Genomic DNA, 13,514 nt, shown 5'->3' on the forward strand with positions numbered 1-13,514 from the left:
GATGTAGCAATCTTTACCTGGACTTTTAACGCATTAAATACACCGCGGAAAGAAACTTTAGCTAGACGTTTTCAATGGCTTAAGTGATAAGTTAACAGCATGTTATCACATTCAAGGCAAATATTGCTACATCCGTATTACCTAACCCTAATACTATGTTTCCTCCACAGTGTATTTGTCATTCTAACTTACGGAGCAGTCTCAGTAGGCCAAACATTATCCTTTGCTCCTGACTATGCTAAAGCCAAATCTGCAGCCGCCCATCTTTTTGCTTTGTTTAATAGAGAACCGGCTATTGACAGCTACACTTTACAAGGAGAAAAACTAGTAAGTATTTTTCTTGACGTTACACTTCTTTATTGTAGCGTATTGGGCTACGCTGTTACATTTGCTTGATTTGTATAACGTGATAATCAGATGAGAACAGTTTATTATGGGCTCTGAGCTTGTCCAGCTAAAAATATATCACTACTAAATGCCAAGGATTTGGTCTCTGATGCGTAGGCCACATTCAGGACATTCAGCTGTGGTCACTTGAACTGGTCACATATTTGTTTGTCAGCTGATATTTAATACTACTTGATGAATCCTAGAAAAGGCACTGTAGAAATTCACTCACTGCCCTTACTACACAGATTCATTCACTGAAAACTGCAGGGGATTGTGAAATATTTAACTTTTTATTAACATTTACAAGTAATGTATCTAGCGTATACCAAAAAAGTCAAACAAATTGCGTATAATTCAATATAAAACAAAAGAACCTGCTAGCTTCTAGGTCATCAGCGGCTCTGAATATTGCAGGTATTTTTTTATTTTATTTTTTTGCCTTTTGAACTGTTCAGTTATTTAGCTTTATTTTAATAAGAAAGCGAAAGCCATGAAAAAAACTGATCAAGGGGATTTACCTCAGAAATGAGAACACTGATCTTATTTGGTTTCTCTAGTCTAGCTAGAGGTGGCCCCAAACAATGAAGCTAACAATGAGGACAGACAAAGGCCCTAAGTGTTTCATTACTAATGTAAGACCCTGTGGTCACTAGGGATAGTGTAATTGTGTGTCTTGTAGAGTAATTTAAAGAGGTTATCTGCTTTAGAAAACCCATTTTCACAAAAAAACACCTAAAATACACTCATTCAGAACCTCCATTAGTTAGCTGGAGCAAGGAGTGTCTTGCTCCCTCTGAAGGTTTCGGCTGATTATGTATCACACGACCAGCCCATTGATTTCTATTGGATCTGAAATGCTGAATTTTTCTGTGGTGGTGTTACAGGGGAGTTCAGCACCTTCCGCCAGGTTCCCGCGCAGATTACAGCGGATTGCTGGGGGTCCCAGCAGTGGACACCCCGTGATCAGCACATTGATAGGAGACTCTTACTAGGAAAATGAATTGTCCAGAGCTCTCAACCCTCTTTTAACCTCGTACATTTCTGCAGCTATGAATGACTAGTGCAGCCACTACTTCATTGATATTTTTCTGCTAAATCTTATGAACTCCTAGCCATGTTAAAAACTTTATATTATTTAGGAGTAATATATTATTTCTTCTTTTTTTTTATCTACTCACTTTAGGATAATTGTCAAGGAAATTTAGAGCTGCATGAGATATCATTTAATTATCCATCACGTCCAGATGTGCCTGTACTGCAAAATTTATCTGTTACTATATGCAGTGGGCAAACTGTAGCATTTGTGGGCAGCAGTGGATGTGGGAAAAGCACCTCTGTCCAGCTCCTGCAGAGGTTCTATGACCCGTGCCAAGGAGCGGTGGTAAGATTAGTTTGCAGTCGTATCTATATAATAAGTTAATGTCTAGAAGGCTATGGAATATATTTATCGGAATGAAATACGGTTTTACTAGAAAGTTTGTGAACCCTATTTTCTTCTTTTTTGCATTATGTCTAAGGATCTGCGGTTGCTGAAATAATCATAGATTCCCACGCTATGAAAATAACTTTAGTGAGAATGTATATGAATTTGTGTGATATTTTGGTGATTGCATTCTCTTTACCTATATGTATAAATTACTTAAAGATCTTATAATGCCCTTGGTCACTTAAGATGCAAAGTAAGAACTGTCCATCACACAATTCAACTATAGGACACTTTTTTCCTGCAACTTCTTTTTGGGTCTTGGTTCTCTGACCGACCCAAGTTTGTTGTGGTGAATCTGTGAGGGTTAATTCTTTGGATAAATGTAGTTGAAACCGTGAAAAAAATAAACACTGGCGCAAGTGGTTGCGGGAAGCAATGAAAAAAAAATCTGTAGTCATCTAGCCAAAGCCAAGTTGTTCAGGGTCAAGCAGAATTGTATGTACAGAAACCATGATCAGGCAGACTGGGCCAGTAGTGAAGGAGCAAGAACTACCAACTCAGTATCAAGGGGTCAGACCAATCCAAATCAAAATATAAAGATCTGCAGCTACTATAAATGAACAAGGTAAACATACAGTGAAGGAACCACTATAACTGGCACCAATTAAGTGCTAGTAACACAGGTCGATATTATGTAGGCTATTTCCTTAGTACCCGAGTGCTTTGCTTCCACTTTTGACCTCTTAGGATGGTGTGAGAATGTGGCAAGATAAGTTCCTTACAGATCTGGTCACATTTTAGGACAAGCGAACTTCATAAAACAGGGGTGAAAACTTATTATCCCAATTGCATGTGCCATCTCTATATTTCAAAATATATTCATGTAAAAGCTAGGGGATTTTTAATGTGACGTTACATATTATGTTTTGTGAAACAAATAGTATTTTCTTTATATCTTGACCTGAATCATGTGCATTTTCTTTGCATTTGTAGTTGTTTGATAACACTGACCTAAAAAATCTGAATGTACAATGGCTTCGATCCCAAATTGGAATTGTGTCCCAAGAGCCAATGCTATTTGACTGCAGTATTGCAGATAACATTGCCTATGGAGACAACTCCCGCTATGTGCCTATGGAGGAGATACAACAGGCTGCAAAAGCTGCAAATATCCATTCATTTATAGAAGATCTGCCAGAGGTAAATCTTCCGAATCTATGTGATCATGCTAATGAAAAATGTTGCTCCTGTACATGTCTTTCTTTAAAAATACAAATCAATGTTTGTGTGATCTAGATATGTTAACTGTATGTCATGCTATTTTATTTATTATTTTGAATCGGACCCATATTTTTATGTGAGCTGTCCATGTATGGATCTCTTGTTCTTTGTCTGTCATATCATGTCTTTAATTGTATATAAATATTTGTTTGATACCTATAGAAATATAACACACCAGTTGGAGGTAAAGGTACTCAATTGTCTGGGGGTCAGAAACAGAGAATTGCTATTGCCCGAGCACTTATACGTTCTCCAAAAGTTCTGCTACTTGATGAAGCCACCTCCGCATTGGACAATGAAAGTGAAAAGGTACAATATATACACATAATATAATATATATTTTTCTTCAACCTGGAGTTTCCAGATGTATCCGGATCTGTCTTCTGGCTTTTTACCCTCTCTATATAAAAGTTAACATGGATGTTTGGACACCAAATTTATTTTATTTAGTGGCACAGGCAAGAGAATGGAACACAAACCACTTGAAATAAATATTAGTAAAAATTGCATGATCACCTCTTCTGCAACATTTTTTTAATTGTTGGAAGTACGATTTGAAACTTTTCAAGTCCCATGTTTTGCTTCTGAGGAGGATTGGAAAGACTGTAGGGAACTAGATGGTGAAGGCCTTATGTGCTAGAGTTCCCTGAACAATTGTACCTTTAGCCTTGCCAATAATCCAGCTCTATCAGGCAAATCCAACTGATTAGGAACATAGGTTTCATATTACTTGCAAATTTTCTTAAGTTTGATTTTGTTAACTAATAGAATAAGGCTGTCACATACAATACACCTTACACAGGTAAGTCTGGACTTCTTATTGGATAGATAAAGTATCTTAGGTGGCAATAAATTCTATTTATTTCATAGTTATTGGCCATGATTAAGAATACTGTTTGAATTCAAAACGCGTAGGCTTCTATATTTTGCCTTTTGAGACCATCTACGCTGCGTTCTCCCTCCCGTGTTGTATATTTTATATCTGATTGTTCAATAAAGTGGAAACGGGGATTTCCTTTTACCGAACTCACTTCGCTGGATCTTACCTTTACTTCTTCCTTATTAATTTCATGTCTAGAATAGAAAAGTGTGCATGGGCAGATCATGAGGTCCGAGTATTGAAATTCCCTCAAATCAAATGACCAGATTGTATTGGTCATAATAATTTAGATTCGATAATAAGTATGCATAATGTTCCTTTGACACCCCATTCCAAGTGTATTAACGCCTAGGAAGGCATTCATTTGACATTTAGCAGCCAGAATATTAGTATGTATGGGCACTTACTGAGTACATAGAAATACAGGGCAACAGATATTTGAAATCTCAAGAAATGTCTTCAAGGTTTTGTGGTTTTATAAAGCTACATTTGATAAAGCTACAATCTTGTAGTAAAGTAGCCCTTAGAATAAGTTTTATTAATATTAGACTGCATCATTATATTCTTATTGTGTTTCTGTACAGCAGTCATACTTTTAACTAAAACTATATTTCTATATTTTCCAGATAGTACAACAAGCACTTGATCAAGCACGGAGAGGAAGGACTTGCATTATGATTGCACATCGGCTATCTACAGTCCAGAATGCAGACCTTATTGTTGTCATGAAGAATGGAAGAATTATAGAAAAAGGAACTCACCAACAGCTGCTCAGCAACCGTGGAGCATATTTCCATCTAGTAAATGCACAAACAATAACTTAAAATGAATGCTATAAATGACTGAAACACAATAATAATCATTTGGAGGCTCCAGACCTAAAGGTTTGCATTGGTGCTACTATTAGAAAGAAACTAGACGTTCCAAGAACCTGCATTTTAAGAGCTTTACATAACTCCTCTCTAAATGGACAGGAGGGAGACTAACACTGGCAATGTGGCACTAACGCAGCTAATGTAACCATAAGTACACTAATCCACAAACCCCAAGTACTATTCAGCATTATTATAATTTATATAATATATATATTTATGTATAATCTGGTTTATTAAAGGTTCAAAGGTATACAAACCAACGTGTGAACATACCCTGACAACAAGGAAAATGTACAAAATATATTTTAGGACAGAATAAATTTAAATAATCCACAGCCATCTGGACAATGTGCAATATCCATCTTGGAAAAAGGTTTTGAAGTATGTAATTGTCAACGTGAGAAACATATATAGCTGAAAATGTGATTTCCTGACATATTATTTTTGTACAGTTTTTTGCATTATAGCTGCTTATTCCAGTCCGTCATTTCATTAAAATATTTAAACAAAAATAACGTGAACATGCATGCATTATTGTAACTAGAATTGTTAGAGTAAAAACGCAAGTGTTTTTTTTTATTTTTTGACAATTTTTTTCCTATTAAAACCCCCATGTGCGTTAACATGTGCATTTTTCCATATTGCTTTTAAAGTACTTTAAAGACAATGCAGAAAAATGTCTCAAAAACTCCAAATTAAAAAAAAAAGACCACATAGCATACCCTTCGATACGCCAATGAAAAAAAACGGTGTGTGAATGAGAATACATGTGGATGGTGCATTCAAGTGAAAAAAACACACAAAAAAAACCTGGCTAGGTTAAAAATACTGGCTAGGTTGAAACAGTAAAAAGTGGTGTGGTTCTGGGTGTGTGGCCTAGACACGGAGTAGGAATTATGTGTTTGACAAGAATTTTCAGAACGTTTCAGATCTAAATATTTTAAACTGTAACCTTTAAAGGCTATGTACACCTTTTGTGAGCACGTTTTTAAATTAAATTCATTTTTTTTTTTTACTTTTTAAGATACAGCTTTTATGTACTCAGTATACATAGAAGCTGTATTGTTCTAACTCAACCAATTTTGTAAGTTCAGCTGAATTGACTGCTCTGCTGAGAGCAGATCCTGCATCACTCTGACACACAGGATCTATCTAATATTGATCACATAAGTTTATAACTTAACTGTGATCGATATTAGCTGAATCCTGTATGTCCAAGACATACAGGACCCGCTCTCAACCGAGCTGGACTGACAAAATTGGCTGGACTGCCGTATTCGGCTGTGAGAGAGTGATACAGTTTCTATGTATACAGGATACATAGAAGCTGTATCTTAAAAATAAAAAAATAAATAAAGTGAATTTGAAAGTTGCCTAAAAACACCAAAAATTAATTTAATGAAGAAAAAAAATTCTTACAAATTTGTACATAACCTTTAAAGAGGCACTCCAAACTCCACCTGACCCATATCTTAAGTAACTTGACAGCGTGGATTAGTCCTCACAGTCGCCACAAGCAGTATCTTCACCTACATGTACGTGCTTCAGAGGCACCATGTAACCAGGGTGTATACTGATTTTTTTATCATAAGGTCATTTTACATGGGCCGTGAAAATAAGTGCCGATGGACGAGACAGCTTGTTGATCTGCGCTCGTTTGCTCCTTTCACAAGGAGCTATGATCGGTAATATATATGGATGGATGATCGTTACTACCATCCTTCGTCCCCATATATATTTCCATCATGTCGGCAGCACATCTCCCTGTTTACACAGGGACATGTGCTGCTGACTAGCAGCCATTTTATTGGCTATGTAAACGAGCTGATCATCCGATGAACGAGCGCAAGTGCATTCATTGGCTGATTGTTGCCCTATTTACTCAGGGCAGTGATTGGGAACAAGCATTTGTATGAACGCTCGTTTGCCCTATCATTGTCCTGTGTAAAAGGGCCTTAATCCATAAGATTGGTCCTCAATGTGCTAATTGTAATTTGTTCTTACCCGTGTACTGTTATTTACATTGGAATGACTCCATGTTTACATACAAGATAAAGGTTATCAAATAGGGCATGGTACCTGCTGTTTTATTTCAACTAATCGGTGATAGTCATTGACAAGTCCTTGCACGGCTGGCTACTCTTACTTGCTGCTGCAGACCTGCCAAATCTTCTGATGTATGATGTCACCCTGACTACTGCTGGGCTGGCGACGCTGGTCACAATGGTTGAAGGAGTCACAGAGTGTCATATCACCATGTAGACAGTTTGTCCCTCTCCAAATCTCACGTATAGTTTATGCCTGTGCCTACCTTTTCTTTAGTAAATTACCGGCAATGAATATTGCTACTGTAAACTAAATTGGCGATCGCTGTATTAATAGCAGTTGGTCTGGTGAATTACCAGGCAAGTAGTAACCCTAATACATACACATTTTATTCACATATTAAAATGTTTCCTTGCCTAAGTTATGGTTCTGGAAAGCTCTGTAGTAAAGTGTTAAGCATCGCCCCTATGGGCGAGATCTCAGCAGCTCCATCACAGGTCTTGCGTGCTATCCATCTAGTAAGTAGGAAGTGAACTTCAGAATGTGATCCCTGGCATTATTAGCTCAGCCTGGGCAATAAGGACGGGGGGGCCAGTGCAGCTGTACCATTTGCCTATTATTAAAACGGTCCTGTAATCATAGATCTCTTCCTCTGTGCTATGCTATCAATCCCATGATGCCTCAGCACAGCATCACATGAGCAGCTAGATCCAGTATCATCTCTGCCTGCTGGGAAAACAGTGTGTTTATCCTTCCCTCAATATTCTCCTCTGGCAAGGCCTAATAGACATACAATGATGGCAGACCTGGGGGCCCCTGTTAGGCCCCCAACTGCCATGGAAATCCATTGGCATCCTGCGTCGATGGGGGGCCAATGGGGTGACAGAGGGAGCCCCCTCCCTCTGAAACCACTTATATGCCACAGTCGCTATTGACAGCAAATTCTAAGGGGTTAAGCATCGAGGAACACAGGTAACTCAAATGTTTTTTTTGTTTTTTTTGTTTAGAAAATGAAAAATGTTGTGCTAAAGCTACGTCTTCTTGAAGAAAAATTATTGTTTTTATGTTTACTGCCCAATTCTATTAAAATCAAAATGCTCACTACAACCCTAGATGAATTCCTCAAGGGGTGTAGTTTCCTAAATGGAGTCACTTTTTGGGCATTTTAACGGTTTCGATCCCTCAGGAGCTTTTCAATTGCGACATGGCCTCCGCAAACCATTCCTGCTAAATTTGAGCTCCAAAAGCCAAATTACGCTCTTTCCCTTCTAAGCCCTGTCGTGTGTCCAAACATCCGTTTATCACATGTGGGGTATTGTTTTACTCGGGAGAAACTGCTTTACAAATGTTGCTGTGCTTTTTCTCCTTTAGTCCTTGTGGCAATGAGAAAAAATTAGCTAAACCTACATTTTCTTTGAAAAAATTTAGATTTTAATTTTCACAGCCTAATTTCAATCATTTGTGCAATAAACCAGTGAGGTCAAATGCTCACAATACCCCTAGATAATTTCCTTGAGGGGTGTAGTTTTAGAAATGGTGTCACTTTTGGGGAATTTCCACTGTTTTGGGACCTCAAGAGCCCTTCAAACCTGACATGGTGCCTAAGATATATTCTAATAAAAAGGAGGCCCAAAATCCACTAGGTGCTCCTTTGCTTCTGAGGCCTGTGTTTCAGTCCATTAGCGCACTAGGGCCACATGTGGGATATTTACTAAAACTGCAGAACCTGGGCAATAAATATTGAGTTGCATTTCTCTGGTAAAACTTTGTGTTACAAAAAAAAAAAATGGATTAAAAATGAATTTCTGCAACAAAAAAAATGTAATTTGAAAATGTCACCTCTACTTTGCGTTAATTCCTGTGAAACACCTAAAGGGTTAAGAAACTTTCTAAAAGCTGTTTTGAATACTTTGAGGGGTGAAGTTTTTTAAATGGGGAGACTTATTGGAGGGTTTCTAATATATAAGGCCCTCAAAGCCACTTCACAACTGAACTGGTCCCTGAAAAAATAGCCTTTTGAAATTTTGAAATTTAAAATGTGAGAAATTGCTGCTAAAGTTCTAAGCCTTGTAACGTCCTGGAAAAATAAAAGGATGTTCAAAAAACGATGCCAATCTAAAGTAGACATATGGGGGATGTTAATTAGCAACAATTTTGTGTGGTATAACTGCCTAACTTACAAGCAGATACATTTAAATTGAGAAAAATGCTAATTTTTTACAAAATGTTGGTGTTTTTCACAATTAAATACTAAATATACCGAGCAAATTTTGCCAGTAACATAAAGTCCAATGTGTCACGAGAAAACAGTCTCAGAATTGCTTGGATAGGTAAAAGAATTCCGAAGTTATTGCCACATAAAGTGAAATATGTCAGGTTTGAAAAATGAGGCTCTGTCAGGAAGGTCAAAAGTGGCCAAATAGCGAAGGGGTTAAAAACAGACGAGAAATGAAAAAGTGTCACTGTTTTTCCGTCAATATGTGACAAAGATTGACCACCGCATTGCCGCAAACGCAAATATGCCAAAACCGAAGCGACAGTGTACACTGCACCTGGAACCAGGCACAAAGAAATTCAAAAACCCCTACCAAAAACATCCGTCTTGGAGCGACGAATGCAAAAATGAACCCCCGCACTAGATAACACCGCATTTTCATAAAGAAGGCCCCGAGGGTGAGACAAGTTCAGAAATACAGAGGGCATCGAAAAAGGACAAAACAAGGCCACTGTAAACGGGACCACTTCAAAAGGCGCAGAGCATATATCCGGAAACACCGCTAACAATTTTAACAAAATGGAGAACTAAACCGGGCGCCGAGATTCATGCCTGACCACACTCTGTTTCCACCCTTTTAAATCATGCAAAATAAAGGAGTTAGTTATGTCCGACCAACACCCCAATTTAATAATTTAAAGAAAAAACCTATCCCGGTAAAATGACGCTGAGCCACAAGGCCAGACACGCTACTTTCGAGCAGGCGCATCAATTATTTCAGAGTAATGGTCTCCCGCCACCGCTAGCCATTCATTCCACGCATTACCATAAGCAGCCCAGGTAGATGGGACAAGAGAGGAGCTTTAGGATGGCCGTTAGGGCACCCTGGCCAGTGCGACAAGCCCTGTTAAAAGATACATAGGAAAGAACTTGATGCGATCCCAGGCTCTAAAGCCGCGGAGCACCGACTCACCGTAGGGATAGAGATGGGTGGGCGGCCTGGAACGCTGGGCAGAGAACAGAGCAGGGATGCTGGAGGCAGAAGAAGGAAATGGCGTAGTAGTCTTACTGATCAGAAACTGTAGTCAAGCAAGCCCTTCGTAGACGTAGTCGAATAATCTGATCCATCTCTTGCCGGTCCATGATTGAACAAACACAGCCAAAAGAGGGAGAGGGCCAGATAGGCCGTTCCTTTATTCCCTAAGGAGACTAAGAACGCCCTCTAACATTTAGCACGGGCTTCTACAAACCACAGTGACTGGCTACTGAATAACATGCTCTACCCCACTCTAACCTAACACTGCCCATTACTATTAACCGTTACTACTACAGTCCCAAACCCAGCGGCTATATGCCTGTGAAGCCTACAAAAATCCTCATGAGGTCTTTTGCTAATTAAAATCACATGGGCCAAATGTGTGGAGTGCAGGTACAAAGGAAAAAGACCAAAAATTAGCAGGGCAGAATGCAAATACGCCATCACTGTATTGATTTTTTTTTTACAGATTCCATTAGTGGAAAAGCGGTAAACCTTTTCCAAAGGGAGAGATGTGGGAAAGATTTTTGTTGCTTTCCTCTATTGGCATAAGATACTATAGTGATGACGCTGACCGACAATACAAGCATGTGATTACAGCCTGGTAGGGAGAAGGTCAGTATATTGAAATCTTTTTTTATTTGACTGAATTGGGGTACTAAAGACCCATTTATATGTTCCTGCAAAATGCTTTGAATTATGTACTAAATTTCATGTAGTGTTAAGTATACTGTATGGAAGTATTATTTGGGCACTGTACTACAGCAGTATTGCATTGTATGGTGCTCTTATTTCTCTCTCACACTGTAATTTTGGGTTCAATATATTATTAGCAACACCTTAAAGCAGTACAAGATGTCAAAAGTGGTGCAGCACAAAACAATGAGGAAACAATGTAAGCTTCACCATTACCAAATCCGTACTTTTATCAATGAGAAAGCATAAAATGACAAAAAGCAATAGACAGATAACAATCACAGGGAGAAGAAAAAGAATGGAATGGTCGGATACCACAGTGAGGAAGCAGAATGGAGGAAGTTAGCGAACAAACACACGGAAAATGCCTGAGATTGTTTTAACAATCACCAGAGTTGTCAGTTCCTGAAGAATTTATCTTCCTGATAATTATCCTGCGACAGCAAGTCCTTCAGGTGGTGAACCTCAGTGAACGTGGCCAGACATTCAGTTTTGGACAGGGGAATGGTAGACTTCCAAAGTCTAAGCACAACCTAAAGAGCAGCTTGAAGAAATAAACGAAGGAGACCCTTCTTCTGAACGGAAATGGATCTGGGGAGCAAAGAGACGAGGCGTATTTAGTGCAGACAAAAATGGCGCAATGTGATGCCATTAAGAGTACCTACCTTCTCCCCACATCTCCAACACACCTCCGAACATTCAAGGTAAAGCCCACGAAGGACCACCAAAAGTCCTGTAAAAGATGTGAGTATTTTAAAGTTGTTTTTTTTTAATCCAGCAAGATCTAGAAGACACATGAGCTCTTGCTGAGGCCTTTGTGGTGAGACTGTAGTAGTTCTCTTTCTTATGCACGCACAATGTGACCCAGTGGTAATGATCCACAATCCCCCAGGAGAAGGATATAGAAGAATCACATAAATTAATTGGGGGCAGAGACTGAACGCAAAATGAGTGAAACGAATTTATATTCCTGGCATTGAGAGACATGTGACCAAGGGTTGAGACATAGCTGGACAATTGAGCCATGTTCACCTGGTCTGACTACTAGGAAGTGAGGATAACTGTCGGAGTAAGGGACCCTGAAGCAAATGCAGTTTGTTTAGTGAAGGCAATAATGTGTCAGCACCGAAGCCCCAAGTGGCACCCAGCTGCTGGGAACTCAGTATTACTCCTTCTAAGACCACCCACTTTTTTAAATCCCTATCGTGGAACCTATAAAGAATATAAGAAAACATAGAGGCTCTATGATAGTTCACCAAATCTGGCAGGCCCATGGCGCTCTGAGCTTTAGGTTTTCTGTTGTCAATACCCCAGTGTAGGAACAGAGCAGGCCCATACAAAATCAATGGAAAAGGATTTAAATTCTCCAAGATAAACTTGATGAAAATATGACATTTAATATTGATATTTTTGAAAATTAAATATGAAGGAGTTTTGCCAAAATTAATAGTATTATACAGTTCCCAAATAAATAGTGCTGATAAATAATGCTCACATCTTCCAGAGTTCCGCGTTCTCTCCAGATAAATAGTGCATATAGTGCCCTTGAACATCATTCTATCTAAAGCGAATCTGTCATCAAGACAGGGCACTCAACAGCTATCAGTGGGTGCTCCTGCTCCCACTGAGTGCCACCCCTCAAACTCATATTTTGGAAGTCGCTAAAAAGTAAGTACTGTGGGGCAGACTCACTAACACTGCCGTTTTATACGCAAGTCTAAATCCAGACTTCGCAGGAGTAAAAGGTGCCAAATTTATAAAGAGATGCATTTTTGCTGTCTGGTAATAATAGGTTCAAGTATATGCCTGTTGTGAGCAGGCATAGATTTGCGCTGTAATTTATGTTAGTTTCTGGCGTAAATGATAGTAAATCTGTCGGTGCATTGGTAGTTCCTGCAGACTATCTCCCCCCACACTTTTCTCGTTACAAAGCAGCTAAAGGAGTTAAAATTTGCGGTTTTCAAAGCTACAAAGTAGCGTAAAGCCGCTCTTCTTTCCTTCTTTTATATTAATTGAGCATCAATGTGGCCATTTCCATTAATCCTTACAAGCTCAAATGCTGGTTATCCGGCTACCTGGTCTCATTCAGCAAATCAACCAATGCCAAGTGGAACGCACAATAAACATGTGTATGCTCAATATACACCTTTCAGTGGAGCCCTAAACAGATGTTAAGAGGTGAAATCAGTAGACGTTGGAGATGTTTTTTCCCTTCATGTCCTCTGACACTAGCTTCTATTTATTAGGACATCTTTACAGTATGTTATCGACCAGGGGCTTGAAATGTGACAAGCGCATTTTAATGGCCTCTATAGTAAGGTACATTATCAGTCATTAAAGGGTTAACACTTCAGAACACTGTGGGTGACTTCACAATGAATGAGGCGTGCAGTGGTAATAAACACCTGTAGTAACGATGACAAATGTGCTGATGTCATAAATACAATTGTTTATGACATAAAGACGATTCCATTTAAAAGGTTTTACTGCCATATTCAATGCCATATTTGATGCGTCTGAGGAACCTTGAGCTTGACTTCCCCACCAATACCTACCTTGACGCAGTTTGGAGGTTCTAGCAGGGAAGCAGCTTCATCCAAGATCACTTCTTCAGGGTCGGCCTTAGAATAAACCAAAAATGAACCACATATATAGACATGCACTGGTAC

The 13,514-nt window shown here is 38.9% G+C and overlaps 1 protein-coding gene across 4 annotated transcripts in view; it reads left to right on the forward strand.

Moving 5' to 3' along the window:
• The window catches only part of LOC142651984 (ATP-binding cassette sub-family B member 5-like), a 73,614-nt gene extending 68,247 nt beyond the window's left edge, over positions 1 to 5,367 (forward strand). For all 4 annotated transcript variants that reach the window (XM_075827308.1, XM_075827309.1, XM_075827310.1 and 1 more), the window contains 5 exons: positions 171 to 327; positions 1,574 to 1,771; positions 2,810 to 3,016; positions 3,260 to 3,406; positions 4,604 to 5,367. In XM_075827308.1, coding sequence (XP_075683423.1) covers positions 171 to 327; positions 1,574 to 1,771; positions 2,810 to 3,016; positions 3,260 to 3,406; positions 4,604 to 4,801 — 907 coding nt within the window. In that variant the 3' untranslated portion in view covers positions 4,802 to 5,367. The remainder of the gene's footprint in view (positions 1 to 170; positions 328 to 1,573; positions 1,772 to 2,809; positions 3,017 to 3,259; positions 3,407 to 4,603) is intronic.
• The last annotated feature ends 8,147 nt before the right edge of the window (positions 5,368 to 13,514 follow it).

Source organism: Rhinoderma darwinii, chromosome 5, assembly GCF_050947455.1.
Source record: "Rhinoderma darwinii isolate aRhiDar2 chromosome 5, aRhiDar2.hap1, whole genome shotgun sequence".
Classification (NCBI taxonomy): domain Eukaryota; kingdom Metazoa; phylum Chordata; class Amphibia; order Anura; family Rhinodermatidae; genus Rhinoderma; species Rhinoderma darwinii.